This window comes from Nanorana parkeri, unplaced genomic scaffold (assembly GCF_000935625.1).
Source record: "Nanorana parkeri isolate BGI_ZX_2015 unplaced genomic scaffold, ASM93562v1 scaffold4, whole genome shotgun sequence".
NCBI classification, from domain to species: Eukaryota; Metazoa; Chordata; class Amphibia; order Anura; family Dicroglossidae; genus Nanorana; species Nanorana parkeri.
In genome coordinates, this window is record NW_017306272.1 from 2,261,370 (window position 1) to 2,277,129 (window position 15,760).

A 15,760-nucleotide genomic window follows, 5' to 3' on the forward strand; every position below is an offset into this window, starting at 1 on the left:
GGCTGTTTAATGTATTATTCCTGGGATTTGGTGTTCCTCTATAGCTGCTGGTGTTCTGCAGTGTGTCACTGTATTATACAATGCAGAACACCATGCACAATACAATGCAATGCAGAAAACCAATGTATAATACACCGACACACTGCACAACTTTAGCAGCTATATAGGAAGTACAAATCCCAGCAATAATATATTATACAGGCTGTTTAATGTATTATTGCTGGGATTTGGTGTTCCTCTATAGCTGCTGGTGTTCTGCAGTGTGTCACTGTATTATACAATGCAGAACACCATGCACAATACAATGCAATGCAGAAAACCAATGTATAATACACCGACACACTGCACAACTTTAGCAGCTATATAGGAAGTACAAATCCCAGCAATAATATATTATACAGGCTGTTTAATGTATTATTGCTGGGATTTGGTGTTCCTCTATAGCTGCTGGTGTTCTGCAGTGTGTCACTGTATTATACAATGCAGAACACCATGCACAATACAATGCAATGCAGAAAACCAATGTATAATACACCGACACACTGCACAACTTTAGCAGCTATATAGGAAGTACAAATCCCAGCAATAATATATTATACAGGCTGTTTAATGTATTATTGCTGGGATTTGGTGTTCCTCTATAGCTGCTGGTGTTCTGCAGTGTGCCGTTTAAAAAAAAAAAAAAACACACAGGAAACATTTAAAAAGCTCCCGGCCGATCTCGACTTACCTTGAATGATGGTGTTGTCAGCGGGCAGCGGCGTTGTTCGTTCTCAGCGGGCAGCGGTGAGTTGGGAAGCTCACCGGGAGGAGAGGGCCAGACGCATGTCCTCAGCTTGGGCGCGGCGTCGCGTGACACCAGCGGAGGCGCGAGCGGCTTAACTGACGTGGGCGTGGCGTAAGCGGTGGGCATAAGCAGCGTGCGTGAGCGGCGTGCAGCGGCGAGCGGGAAATTTTAATTTTAGCCGACGAATCGACAATGGAAAACGTTGGCAACGTTTTCCATCGTCGATTTTAATCGACTTAATCGAATAATTGTTGCAGCTCTAGCATCAAGTAAAGCAGCCTATTCAAAACGAATGGGCTGTAACATACCGTGTTTCCCCGAAAATAAGACACTGTCTTATATTTTATTTGGCTCAAAAAAACACACTAGGTCTTATTTTCGGGGTAGGTCTTATTTTTCTTTTTAATGTACAACAATCTACACTTATTCATGTACAAAAATATGGTGATCAGGGGTGCCGTACCTTTTACAAGAGCATTTTGCTAACCAATCGCTGGCCAGAATGAGCGAAGTGCACTTTCACTATCGATTCCTCACAGGCGGAGCACATTTGGTATCACTCCTCCTGTGACAGGAGGCGGCGCTATAGAGGAGGCATCGGCTTATGCAGCTCTGCTCCCTCCAGTGCCGCCTCGCCTCCTCTAGCGCTGGGTTCGTTGGCACCGCTGATTCTCTCCTGCCTCTCCCGCGGCTCTTCAAGTTCCCCCTTATGCCACCACCGGCCCTGGGAATTGTCACAACTAGGTCTTATTTTCGGGGTAGGTCTTATATTTTAGAAATTCCCAAAAATAGTACTAGGTCTTATTTTCGGGGTAGGTCTTATTTTCAGGGAAACAGGGTACCTCCCCACATGAAAATTTCAGTCCAGGTACATTTTGTGTACTGTACCACAGTGCACACTAAAGAGAAAGTGGGAACATAAGCCCCATTAGTGTGGCAGTAATAACCCCCAGAATTGGGTTCAGTGGCTGTAATCAAACTCCGTGTTGGTGTCTGTGGATATAATAACCCACAGCTTTGATGTCATAGGCCACAGTAATAACTCCCACACAGAGTTGATCGGTAGCATGCTTGGCCCCAGGTTTGTAGGTCCTCTTGTCATTTTGAGGGCCAATTCACACCAGATGTGTTGGGGCTGTTTCCAGTGCAGCCCCGATGCAAGACCAGGCATTTTGCCTTGTCACGGATTGGAATGGTTCACATTAGGGATGCACCGATCCTGGTTGTTCGGTATTGAGTATGAGTACCAGCTCCTTGATTGACTGGGAAACCGGCTTCATGATTGTCCAGGAAGCAGGCTTTCCAGCCAATCACCATCGAGCCGGCTTCCCGGCCAATCAGGAAGCCAGACCGCAAGTCATTATCTGTTACCACGGCTTCCTGATTGGCCAGAAAGCCGACTCCATGTTCCCTTGCGGCACTGCCGATCAGAGGAAGTTCTGGTGTCGTGATAAGTATCGGAGCATTTGGGCAAGAACTCACCCAAATACTCGGCATCTGCACTGGGTGCACCCCTAGTTCACACAAGCATGTTGCGATTAGAATGTGGTGGTGTGCGCTGAAAAAAATTACAGCATGCTGTACTTTTTTTTGTGTGTGTGCAGGGGAATGTGACTTAATACAACGGTCTCTCACCCCATAATGCCCAAAGAATTAAATGAAACATTCATGACATTTTAATAAAGTTCTAAAAAAAACAGTGCAATGTCCTGGGATCGATGCATCTGCACTCTGGAAAACGCACACCAGCTGCTGTGCGTTTAGCACAGTGCATGGTGTGAATTGGCCTTAAACATTTTTATTTTGATCCTGGTATGTAATAATTTGGCACCGAATAGAGCACATGTTCTGGATGCTTCCATAGTCGATAAAAAGCAACAGGGGGATTAATGTAGGGGAATGGTGATAGTTGGGGAGATTGAGAATTAGAAATGTTTGGCCACATCAGCCTGGCGATGTTTTTAGCAGCGATTATTAAAATCGCTAATGCTAGCAATTAAAACCGAGGACAAGAACTCTAATTTCCATAGCGAGAAATTGTTTAAAAACAAAAGATTGACTGGGGGAAAATCACCATTGTGACAGTGACAATGTTCTAATTGTTCAGACTTTGGCAAAGGGAGGTGGTAGCAGTGGGAGAGTTGCTTTAGTTTTGGGATACATTTCCATATCTTATAGCAAGCAATACCCTTTTTTTTAAAAAAAAACAGGATCAAACCTTGCCAGGCTGATGGCACCAAAAAACACATTGAAGGGTATTGATCTAAACTGGTGCAACAAAATCTCGAGCAGCTGTGCATGGCAACCAATCAGCTTCTATCTTTTAATTTTCAAATCGTACGCCGTCAGAATAATAAAAAAAAAACCACCATAGGAATGCATAGCTAGATTCCTTTTGGCTATTTCACTTTGCAATAGCAAACTAGCTATTGTACCCGCCCTCTGCTGCTGTCAATCACTAGAAGGGGACCTGATGGAGAACTTTAGGTCCCTCTCTGCTGATTGCAGGCAGCAGAGGGCGGGTGCAATAGCTAGTTTGCTATTGGCTATTGCAAAGTGAAATAGCCAATAGGAATCTAGCTATGCATTCCTTAGGTGTTTTTTTTTTTTTCTTTTTTCTTCTGACTGACGGCGGCCCGATGTCTGAAACAAAAACAAAAAAACAGAGCAGAGTAAACCTTTGCGGGAGAAAGTGTTTCTCTCCCAGGCGGCCGGGAGCCGCCAGGCGACCCCTGGCAAATCGTCATTCGACCCCTGACGGGGTCACGACTCACAGGTTGAGAACCGCTGCTCTGCATGGTAGAATAGTGAACTTGAGCTCTCAAAGGGTTACTGCGCTTTTCACGATATCTGTGCGCATTTCTATACGTGCTCAGGTGCTTCACAGTGTAAGATCTCAAATCTGTATGAAACACACTATTTGGAATAACTCCCATATGTGGTATATTTTAGCACAATGTTCTCTTTTTGATAAAGTACCATCATTTGTGTCCAGAGGTGAGCCATCATATGTGAGAAATGATTACTCTAGTTTTCAATTCTACTTCTCTTTAAATCGCTTTACCTTGATGTTTTGTATTTACTATTGACATCTATGGGGCGATATAAATTGTCCTCTGCTTAAGTGCCCATAATAACCTGGTAGTAGGATGATTGGATGGATTAAGATATAAGAAAGCAGAAACCATTTTCATGATACTTGGCTGCAATGTTTTTAGGCCCGGCATGTACACTTTGGAGGCTGTACAAGTGAAATCGGAAGATGACCTAATCCTATACAGCAAATACTGCCGTCCTGCACAAGTGCTTGGTTTTTTAAAAGGGAGTTATTGATGGAGTTGGGTAGTTTTAGATCTGAACTTCAGGCTCCCCTTTCACCCCATCACTCCACCCCACTCGAACTAATCGCTTGGTGGAAGAAATATGACCTAAATACCCTTTACTCGCCTAAATTCCCGTTACGTTTGGGTGTTTTTTCGGATGTCCACTTTACCACCTGCGTAACGTTTTGCCTGAAAATGGGCTTTCAGTGGAGGGGCATCTTGTAGCTCTTGGAGACTCTAGTAGTGAGATCTCCTTACCATAGTTCTTGACTGTTACTACCTTGGAGTTTTAATGTTCTGCCCATTCTGGGGTGTTCCCTCCTTTCCTGGTGCGTTTACCATGAAGTATATAATTACCTAGAAAACCATTAAAAAGAGGAGGTCTTCTCACTCTGGCTATGGCTTATTCCCTTCAGTAGCAATATATGTATAGAAATGTCCAGTACTGAAGTGGCTTTTTTTTTTTTTTAACGCGGTATACTGAGACGCCTCAGCGGATCCCGACATCGATGTTGAGATCCGCCCAGCTGCGTGACTGACAGCTGGCTCTGCCTATCTAGAGGCAGAGCCAGCTGTACCCGCCCCCTCCCCCGTCCGTTCCGCCAGTCAGCGCTGGAGGATGGGAGGGGGGAATACAGCCTCTACCCTGTCATGGCAGAGAGCCGTGACTGGATCGAGAAGTGAGCGAACACCGGTATGTTCTGTCAAGCTGGTCCCAGGAATAAATGTCAGTCAAAGTACTGCAGCGCTGAACACTGAAAAATGGCCTGGCCAGGTAGGGGATCTAAACACCTGGTCTTCAAGTGGTTAATTTTAGATTGTTCAAAGGATTTAACATAGAGGCCCTGGAGCCGTGGATAGATTATAGAATGGAGTAAGATTTTGATGACGAGAAGACATTCAAGAAGGTGGTAGCAAAGAAGGCCTGTGAATCATTGGATATAGTTTTCCACGTTTTAGCAGCCTGCAGATGGTGCAAGAAGTGATGATGGGGTAAGTAATATTCTTTGGTTAATTCGGAAAATGTTTTAGGCTGAAATGTGTCCGATTTTTGAAATAAGTCTTTCCAGGTTTTCAGTCCCTTTCCATGCCACACCTGAAATGCTGCATATTCTACTCCTTGAGGGAACCTAGGCTTCGGAACCAACGGGTAGTAATAAGAAATTGGAGTGCTCTGCAGACATCTTTCCATGCTATAATGGTATCTCTGAACAGAGTTGGATATGAGCATAGAAGGGTGGGCCAACAGTTTACTGTGGAGGACTACTTTAAGATTCCAAGGTAATGCCAAAGCCAAATCCAATGAAACATTAGAGTGCCTAGATCTACCCATCAGCCAGTCCATCGCATGTCTCAATAAACAAGCAATGTTATATAATCCATTGTTTCAGAGATATTGCCGCCCTAAGAATTGCATCTAAATCTAAATGTTTTAAAAGCAACGGAAGGGTTTGCATAGGATAAAGTGATTTGGCAAAACTTAACCTTCACTAAACAGTTTTATTTTGTCTGTCTGTGGTATGATGTCCATATTTTTATGTTCCCAGAAAAATAATTTGTATTTGAAAAAAAATACACTCAAACTTTTTTTTTAATATGGTTTAGTGGCATGGCTTGCTCACATAACTGCTTTCATATGTGGCCGTAAAAGCCGCCTTCGTCAGGCTGAGCAGATGCACGATTTTCCATGTGGAAACTTCAGTTTGAGCTGTGCCCCCTCCTCCGAAAAGGCAGATTAGTCACTAAACCACCAATGTTGTTGGTGACGACTGCAGAATGAGGACCGTTGCCCCTCCCCATCACAGGAAGTTACTGGCTCACCGGGTGCAGTGGCTGAAGTCTCTCTTGTTAACATGTGAGCATTACCAGGCATTTCATTCTGCAGCTCTGCGGTGCCTGTGTTTGCTTCTTTCCACAACAGCTGGGATGGAATGCTACTGCTGCTGGGGGAGTGAATTTGGTCTCTGCTCTATTACAAACAGCCTCCCAGCCTGGGGCTCTGCATCTCTGAAAAACATCACTTCTAAAAAGGATTTGTTCTGAAATCATGAAAGGAAGCTGATTAAATAGTGTGCGATGCTTACGGGAACATTGAGCCTGGCAGAGCAAGAATTGAGACGTTTGCATGTAAAAGGACCTCCAGAGCCTGCTTGTGCTGTGGATTACAAAGGATGCTGTGTTTAATGGAGATGCGAGTTTAAGAAAAGACCTAACTCCTAGTGGCTGCAAGCACCTTGCATTCCCAGTAGTTCTCCTTGCTTTGCTTTTCTCAGCTGGAGGTTTATGTGCTACTTGTGTCTGGAGTGAAATGTATCTCCGTTTATTGCTTTGGTCATATTGAAGTAAACACCCTCCGTTCTTCTGTCATGTGGGACGTCAAGGATTTAGCCGGCTGCATTTCCCTGGGAGTACCCTTATCCCTGGTGGTCTGACTCATCACATGTGAATGAGCTGCAGTCCATCACTCCATTTGGGCTTTCATTGTTACCACTTCTGTGGACCTTGCTGGATTTTTGATGCTTCACGTGGGGAGCTCAGTCCTGGATTAGAGCACTTGAAAGCTATACAATGACTGAAATCCATTTTCAGATTCAGTTAACGTGAGAAATGCAGCATCCGTTCAGCAGGATACAAGTGTTCAGAGGCAGCAAACAGCTGACTGGTGTATTTTAGCACTTGACCTTGCAGAGTGTAATGGTTATCACCCTGTCCTGCTAAATAATTAACAATTTTATGACTGTTCATTAAAGTGCTTTGGTAGATGATTAGCTCTTCCGGGAGAAGAAAAGTGAAACTAAATGGATTGCATTTTTTTTTTTTTTTAACTTTGAGTATTTGTATATATTTTTCATCTTTTTTTTTTTCTCTGTATTGTGTATTGTAGAGGGCATATTTTTTCTTCCTGCTACATAAAAACCTTACTAGCTAATGGGTAGTAGAGATGTGATTGGGCCTGGCGCCATCCTTTTATAGTTTTAGTAGTACGCTAAGTAGAGCTTTGGCTCAAAGTTAGATCGAATGAGCCGAGTGTGCATTGTTGTTTTGGAGGAGGGGGATGATGAATCCCCTGACTTTGTTTCAAAACTATCCCGCGGAAATCCATATTGTCCTGCACCTCCTGCAGCTGTGACGGTAAGATTTCTATGTTATATTTGTTTCTTAATATCAACAAGCAAGCCGAGCTACCATTGTAGGGCATAAAACAAATCTGTTAGTAGAAATGTATGTATGTGTGTATATATGTATATATGTATATATGTATATATGTGTATATGTATATATATATAAATATTCCTATGGTTTGCTGATTTCCTTCTGGTGCGTTTCTCTTTATCCCCACTGTAGACATTTAGGAGTTGGCTTGCTGATGTATAGAGGGAAAAAAAAATCTCTGAAATTCTTTTTTTCTTCTATGTTGAATCACACAATTTAGCGTGGAAAGAATTTTTCCTCGAGGCCCACAAGTTTCATGGCAAACCACAAAATAAGCCCTTGTTCGTATGCTTCTTAAACTTGCTGTAGTGTTTCAGTTAGACTGGCTTATGTGGACTCCACAAGAGGAAAAAAGTATTTTTGACAATAGAAACCAGTCATGTTTTACAATTTTTCTTTTTTTCTAAGTTGCTCTGGGAAAGTTGGAGAACAAGAAACTGTTGGACTCTTAGGGGAATCTGATTTTCAGATACATACTTATGAATGAATATTCCCCTTGTTTTTAGCATTTGTTACTGTCTCAGTCTGTCTGTTTTGGTGGATTATTGAGGGTCGGTCAGAGTTTATATGAATTGACTGTTGCTGCCTGTCCAGTGCCTAACCTCACAGGTTTCCCTCTCGGAAACCTATTCATGCTGATCGTCATGGATATTGCGCATTTTTCCGCGCTGATCGGCTTTGAGCTACATTGCACGATATTGAGCGGCAGTGCACATTTTATCGTTTTTATGGGCGGGACTTTGTCGCTGCTACATTGGGCTGTAACCAATCAACAGCGATCTTGATGCGACCTCATTCTTTCCTTCCATTTCCAGTGCAAAAGTGAACCTTCTGTCGCGCAATATCGCCGGTAATGCCTGATTTTGCGCAACACCATTTGAGTCTATTGGGTGCTGAATCGCGCGACATCTGCCGAAAAAAGGGTCAAACTACAAGCTTCAGTGAAGAGCTACAGGCGACATTGAGCTGCGAGATGTGAACAGCTCCATTGGAATGCATTGGACAAGCTACATAGAGCGATATCGCACAGAAATATGCGCAATTTTGCGTCGGATATCGCGCGATAAACCTCTCAGTGTGAACGGGGCCTCAGAATACGGGAGGTTGTATGTGGTCAGGCAGTTCACAGGCAAGCAACTAAAGGTGACACCTGACCTGTAGATCTCCTTTATGTTTTTAAAGTTCTATAAAATTCCTATTTCATAGAAGTATTCTCTTGAATATTAGGGCATAATATCAGGCAAACACCTAATTTCACAAGTAAATATGTGAATGCTTTTGAGTTGATTTGTAATTCGGCAAAGCTTGTGGTCCACACACCTCTGCTAAAGGGCTGTCTACCAGACCACAAACCATGCGTAGAACATTTCTGGCAGTGCACCACTCGTCCACCAGTAAGGTGCATTGGGGTGCCATTCATGATGAATGGCACTACATCACACTGATGCATATAATGGGTATTGCCACACATGAACAAAATAGTGGGAATGGGCTCTAGAGAAGCATTGCCACCTTGATGAGATCATTCTTCTCTGCTCCTGTCAGCAAGCTCCCAGTTTTGGATTGACAGCAGTGCAGAAACTCCTGACTTGCACACGCTGCAAAGTATGAGTATAAGCTGCAGCAATGAACATAGCAACAGTTTTTTTTATTTCCTTTATTTGTTTAGTGCTGACATGTTACATGATGCTTTGCACAGTGCTCATAGGGAAATTTAGCATTTGAATAGCTTGCAATTTGATTAGGAAGATCAAGTTTAAACGTTACTGAAATTGCTTGTTTGTTCTTCTGTCAGCTTGTTGGAATTGTTAAAGTGACACTATTATTGCTGTGGAACGCACAGCTTTCATTCACAGCAGTAACTTGTGTGATGCCATATTGGCTCTTACAGCCATTGAGAAGCTGTTGACTAACCTCAGAATGTTATCAGATATCAATGGTCACTATTCACCGGAGACTTGAGAAGGTTTCCCATGCTTAGTATTGACTTATGTACTTCCATTCATTATTTTGTCAAGGTTCATGGTCTGTGCAGCAATGCAGGGTGTGTCAGGGGGTGCAGTGTAGAAATGGTTTTGCTTACTTGGGATTTAAATTGCTGCTAGTATATGTATGAAATATCATTAATATTAGTTTTATTGATAGGTCTCTTGTACGGTGGAAAATAGAGTAAGGAACAACCTTTGTGGCTGGACGTACAGTGTACGTCTCCCGTCACGAAGGGGTTAAGAGCACGATTAATAGACAAGTGTTTGGTTTGCAAGATCTGTTAAATAACATAAACCGGTGTTAGTTTTAATATAATGAGTTGATCAAATAATAGAAGCAATTAAAGGAGAACTATGGTGAGAGTGAAATGCACTCCTACCCATAGTGAGAGCCAATGTATGACAATGCAGCTGTCACATGTCGGCTCTATAGATCAAGAACTAAGCGATTACAAACACAGTTCACGATCTTCACCCACAGGGATTCCCCTCTCCCCTTCTCTGTTCCTCCAGCGCTGACTGGAGGAACAGACTGGGGAGGGGTGGGCACAGCTGGCTCTGCCTCTAGGGAGGCAAAGTCAGCTGTCAGGTAGCAGGGTGGATCCCAACAATATTGTCTGCCGCACAGCTCTGCGCTGTTGGCATATAGTGGGCAATGGCCTGCTGTATGCTGAGTTGTGGGTCACACGAGGACATTAGCAAATGTCCTCCTGTGACCCAATGGAGAACCAAAGCCAAAAAAGGTTCTCTTTCTCTTTCCGTTTCCTTTTCTTTACAACAGAAGAAAAGCAAATATGCAGTCCTGACCCTGATTCCTTGATAATTTTGTCTGTCTATGGCCATCTCTTACACTACATCATGCTGATTGACATCACCCCATGCATTGAGCTGAATAGGGAAAGTTTTTTTTCAGTATCTTGAGAGCAGAACTTTTTCTTCTGGCTCAGTCCTAAATATATGAATTCTTCCACATATACCAGAGTGCTTCATAGTCTGTCACCTTTTCTTCCGTTAGAGTTTTATGGTACCAGCCCACTAAATTTGTAAAACATAAATTTAGAAAGCTTTCTGTAACAGTCAGTCTGACTTCTGAAAATGTGCACGTCAAGAGTAATGTTTAGATGTGATGATTGCATCCAATTGAATGAGGTCAATGCTTGAGAATTATGATTTACAGACCGTTTTCCAGTATATTTTTTAAAGTTCTGTAAATGTGAACAGAAACAAAACTTGTCAGTTTAGAATATACAGATATTACTTTCTGTGTTCTTGCTGCCAATTAATTCTGGTTACCATTTGTATTTTTTTTTTTCCAGCCTCCATTGGTTCAAGCTATTTTTAATGGGGATCCGGATGAAGTTCGTGCGCTGATATTCAAGAAGGAAGATGTCAACTTTCAGGTAAGAACCTTAATATTGAAAGTAACCGCAAACCAACAATATAAACTTTCTTTTTTGATATAAATAAAAAACTGATAGCATAAATTTTAATAAAGAAATAATTTTATAACTGTAAAGAAAAAAAACAACTGATTCCATACCCTCCATCTATAGTCACTTTTGGACCTTAAAGGAGAACTATGGGGTTAGGTATTTTCCCCATAGTTCTCCTTAGGGTAACGGGAGGACACAAACTAGCATCCTCCCGTCACCCCAAGCTCAGTAGCTTGCGGTATACTGAGACGTCGCAGCTGAAGCAGATCCCAGCAATTATGTCTGGATCCGCCCAGCTGCGTGAGTGACAGCTGGCTCTGCCTATCTAGAGGCAGAGCCAGCTGTACCGGCCCCCTCCCCGTCCGTTCTGCCAGTCAGCGCTGGAAGATTGGAGGGGGAAATCCAGTCCCTCCCCTGCCACGGCAGTGAGCCGTGACAGGATCGAGAAGTGAGGGAACGCCGGTATGTGTTCACTCACTTCACTATCTACTGAGCCGACCTGTGGCAGTTTCCTTGTCACAGGTCGGCTAGAACTATGAGGATGAGTGAAAAGCACTCGCCTTATAGTTCTTTTAAAATTGCATCATGTGTCAGCACATCCTATAACATTTCTATTCTATGTCTATGAGGGTGGCTGCCTTCGGTCTGCATGGTTCCTTCCTCTGCTTTCTCCTGAGAATGACTATAGTATAACATGCTGAGGAACCCAGAATGTAGAAGCACAGGAAACCTACAATTCGGACTATCTCTGCCCACAAAGCACCACCTACGGGGTTCTGAGTGACAAATTTAGGCTCTTTTTGCTAATTGTAACTGGGGACACATGGTAACTGGGGACACATGGGCATTACAAAAGGGAACCATAGTGGTGTACAGTATGTGAAGTCAGTAGAGAAGTGCACTGCTTCTAACCAGAGAAAGGAAGCGAAAGGAAAAAACATCTTCAGGGGGAGTATTTGGAGATGCTAATTGATTAAATATAATGAAAAAAAATAGCAGTATGTAAGCATTGTATGCAGAGTTTCATAGAGTGGGTATGTGTAGGGCATTACGCTGGCTCGATAGTCTTAGTGACACTAGTCCTGGGGTTAGACAAGTACTTTTAACCTGCTTTCTAAACCCACCGAGGGATCGCTCTAACACGTACTATAAAAGTAGAAATGGTCAGGTGCCCTGGCCAAGGGCAAGAATCCTAAATATGACATGCTGATCTCTGTGGCGCTGTAATAATGCCACAGGAAACATTTTTTTTGGGGGGGGATCATTTTTCTGTCAGTAGCATTTTTACTTTTACAGAGTTCCTCTGAGGTCATCTACTGCATAAACCCCTTAAATATTTACTTTATTTTTGTGTTTGATTTGTAATGATTCATAATGAGCTTGACTTAATCAAGTCGCTCTGGAAATACATAAGAATATTCAGAGGCTCATCTGTCCTTACCAGGCTTTTTTTTTTTTTTTTAACTATTATAGAAATTGAGCAAAAGGAATTGCAAGCCATTTTTTTTCTGTGAGGGCACCACAATAACTAAAAGGTCACAGGTTCCACCTGTTCTCTGTGCTCACATTCCTCTGAGGGCATGTTCCGTGTGATATTGTCTCCACTTTGTGCCATGTTGTCTGTGCATTCTCTCTCATCCCACTGCATTTTTGTCCTCCAGGACACATGGCTGTAAAGATTCCTTTTTAAATGGCAGTGTGTTAAAGGTAAACTCTAGTCAGTGCATACAAGAAGCATGTAGGGTATACACTGTTATATTTTCTTTGTTCAACCTGCAAGTTGAGTGAAGAAAACATAACAGATTCATCCGTCCACGTGAAACAGTGTGGATGGACAAATTCCCTGCTGTTTCCATTGTATTCTGACAGCAGCAGCTGTCAGACTACCTGATTGGTGCTCGGAGTTAACTGGCTGCAAGCACCATTCAGCAGAAGATTTTCCAACATGTTCTCTAGCAAAAAGTCGATCTAATGATCAACTTAGTGAATTTCAGCAGGTTCCATGTGTTCCCAGCTTTACTGTATGCAAAGGCAAAACTTTTTTTTTTTTTTTAATGCTTTAGATAGTGGGGGAGGGTTACAGCCACCACCACCTCCTCCTTGACAAGTTTTCATTGAAGTCTGTGTCCCAACTGGGGGAAACTTCATCCCTCCTATTTATTCTCGTGACCATTGTCGCCAAGACAGGAAGTGAGGGAAAATCCAAAATAGTGTCATCAGAGCAAGAGGTGACGATAAGTCTTCCAGTAGGGACAAATGTTTTGACAACTGTCTAAGATGGGAAATTCCCTCATATTTTTGGGAGAGATTTTTTATATCATTTCCAAGGCAGAAGTATAGAAAAATCTCCCTAGCAGGACACAGATGGAAAAAAATAATCTGATAAGGGTTTTAACCCTTCCTGACTATAGAATTAAGAAAAAAAAGTTTTGCCTATACATACACTTGAGAAGAAAAGAAGTAAGGCCAAACCTCTTTTTTGTTTTGTGTCACAGGTGTACATTTACTAATGTACTCCTGTGACCCAATGTCAGCATGTAGTGGTTTACTGTCAGTCATTGCTCTCTGCAGGGAGATCATCAGCTAAGCAATCATCGCTTACATGATCACTCAGCTCTCGGGGTGTATAGAGCCAGTGCCTCACTCCAGCTCTCTAAGCATTGAGAAGACTATATTGTACTCAATACTTTAAAGGGGTTCTAAACCCTCTGGTTTTTTTTTTTGCTTATATCTACTGCTATCATGCAGTAGATATAGGCAAGAAGTGTAAAAAAAATAAAATAACAGCTTAAAATCATTTTAAACTTACCTCGTTATCGCTGCTCCCTCCCGCGCCGAGAATCAGGAACTGCTCGTACGGCCGCAAAGGACCTTGGGGAGGGCGCATGCGCAGTTCCGATTCTCGGCCGGGAGACGAGCAGAGACGCAAGGTAAGTCTATGGATGCATGCACCCGCCTGCAGACACCGCTGGATCAGAGAGACAGAGCAGTCAGCGCTAGATCGGAGTGACGTCACACCGCTGAAGGGACAGATAAAAACATGGGGAAAGTAGAGGAAGATCGGAAAAAGAGACATCATTTAAGGTAAGTGCTAACATTTACATGGGGGGGAGGGAAAACATTTTTTGCCTTTTTAATATCACTTTAAGTACTCAAGCACATGCGAGCTTGGGGCTGTACTACAACAACAACAACAACAAAAAAAGGTGTTTTGTCTTGCCCGGGACCCACAGCTGCTGCATACAGCCAGCCATTGAAATCAATGAGGGTATACACTGGTACTATCAAAAGCACATGCATCTGCGTGGACGTACAACCCCGAATGCAGACTGTGTCCTGGGTTGTACATCCATGTGCATGCTCTTGTTTACGGGAGTATCTACTTATACCTGCGAACAGCATTCCAAATTCCATAGTACACTGCACTTGTGGCTCCTCGGTGGGGAAATCCATCCTACTTTTTATGTTGTATGGTCCCATGGCTGCAGTTCCTATTTCTAATGGGGTGGTAACTTTAATTTTCTGCTAGTTTAGCCTGGCTTGACCTTTTCAGGCCTATATATTTAGTTGGGCAGAGGGTGAGTGAGCCGGGAGGGAAAGTTGGAAAGCAGATGGAAAATGAGTACACAGAAGGGAAACCAGTGACAAACTATGGAGTCACCTTGAAACTGACTCATATATTTCCTTGTAAAAAAGTTAAACTGTAAGAATTCTTGTTAGAAGGAATATTTTCACAGGAGGCTGACAGGAGTAGGCAGATGAAGGGACTGCTGGATTGTGGGTAGACATTGTATAATGGTTGAAAATGAATCATGTGTAGAAAAATATGAAGACTTGCTCCTCAATGTGAATTCTAATGCTATAAGTAAAACTTGTCTGAAAAGGGCACTTTTAAGCTTTGTATATAATGGAGCAACTGGCATGCATTACAATTGTCGCTTAGACATCTTGTCTGTATTTGGTTTAGTACACAAGATTTTAATGAACTGTTATATTGGCTTTTGCTGCTCTACTTTATACTGAACAAGAGGTTCAGCGGAGGCTGGCTTTTCCTTCCTCATTCATGTCTATTGCTCATCATGGGGGAACTTCCCTCCTTCCATATGAGTGAGCACCATAACACCGGCCAGGTGCAGCAAGGGTCCTGATGGCCAAGAATAAATAATGCATCCCTATTTCATCTTTAAATGGAGTTTGACTTAAAGCTAAACTCCAGGAAAACCGCTAAATCCATAGATGAAAGGCTTTGTATGGGACTGTTTTGCGTGCCAAAGTTTTGTTTTTCTTTTTATATTCATTCCTGATATGTAGATAACCTTGCCCAGCCAGCCCGGAGGCCTGAAATTTCTTTACTGCAATTAGAAAGACTGTTACGAACTTGAATTTTCAGTATTTTTACTTGCAAAGTCTTAAGTATTGTAGTGTCCCACCTTTCCATAAAAGATTTTTTATTGACTTGCAATGCGACTCTGAACTTGCTATCAAAACTCCCTCCCTCTGCACGCTGTGGCCCACTCCGCTTCTGCAAGTGCCTAAGTACTCTTTCTGCTGGCCCAGCATCTCTGCCCCCTCACCTCCCTCAACAAATCAGTTCTGGGCCTGCTACTTCTCATGTGTTCTTACTTAGTGTAAAGGAGAGCACACTGTTTTAATTTGGAATCATTTAAGTTCTCACTAGTGTATGTGTTCAATGGACATCATGTTCTGATGCTCTATGTACAGCTCTGTCTGGCAGATCGTAATTAAATTAGTGTGGAGACAAGTCTGCAATGCTAACTGCTTATTTTGGGGTGGTGTACCTTTTTCTAATTGAGTGTCAATTTATAATCATGGGAGGGTAAAATAGATTACGGTTTACAGTGTAATATGCGAATGTTCAATAGCATAAGTACTGCTGCTATTGTGATGCTCATTTTTTGGGGCAGCACAATGGTGTAGTTTGCGTTTCTGTCTCGCAGGGGTTCCTCGTTTGAGCCACTGTCGGGATCCTATGACGTTTGCATGTTCTTCTTTTGC

General features: G+C 42.7%; 1 protein-coding gene across 3 annotated transcripts in view; it reads left to right on the forward strand.

Moving 5' to 3' along the window:
* Positions 1 to 15,760, forward strand: part of ANKRD28 (ankyrin repeat domain 28) — a 118,614-nt gene that overhangs the window by 34,400 nt on the left and 68,454 nt on the right. For all 3 annotated transcript variants that reach the window (XM_018576297.1, XM_018576288.1, XM_018576281.1), the window contains one exon: positions 10,628 to 10,711. In XM_018576297.1, the coding sequence (XP_018431799.1) occupies positions 10,628 to 10,711 (84 nt within the window). Of the gene's footprint in view, positions 1 to 10,627; positions 10,712 to 15,760 lie in introns of those variants that run through there.